The sequence below is a fragment of the Myotis davidii genome, unplaced genomic scaffold (assembly GCF_000327345.1).
Source record: "Myotis davidii unplaced genomic scaffold, ASM32734v1 scaffold834, whole genome shotgun sequence".
NCBI lineage: Eukaryota > Metazoa > Chordata > Mammalia > Chiroptera > Vespertilionidae > Myotis > Myotis davidii.
Genome location: NW_006285781.1, coordinates 24,189 through 24,435, shown reverse-complemented (window position 1 = coordinate 24,435; position 247 = coordinate 24,189). Strand labels below are relative to the sequence as shown.

The window sequence follows — 247 nt, the reverse complement described above, 5'->3', positions numbered from 1 at the left end:
GGACGGATGGGCGGCGGACTCACCCCCCAGCCAGGTGTCCGAGACGTTCTGCAGCGTCGTGACCGGGATGCAGAAGAAGGCGATGAGCAGGTCGCTGAGCGCCAGCGAGCAGATGAAGATGTTGGTGACGGTGCGCATGGCCTTGCTGCGGGCCACCACGTACACCACCAGCGTGTTGCCGAAGAGCGCCAGCGCGAAGATGAGCGCCCCGGCCAGCACCAGGGCCAGCTGGGCGGGCCCCGGCAGC

General features: G+C 68.8%; 1 protein-coding gene across 1 annotated transcript in view; it reads right to left on the bottom strand.

Annotated features, from left to right (window-relative positions):
- Nucleotides 1-247, bottom strand: part of QRFPR (pyroglutamylated RFamide peptide receptor) — a 28,561-nt gene that overhangs the window by 26,312 nt on the left and 2,002 nt on the right. Inside the window, exon 3 of the mRNA XM_015559398.1 lies at nucleotides 24-242. Within this exon, the coding sequence (XP_015414884.1) occupies nucleotides 24-242 (219 nt within the window). The remainder of the gene's footprint in view (nucleotides 1-23; nucleotides 243-247) is intronic.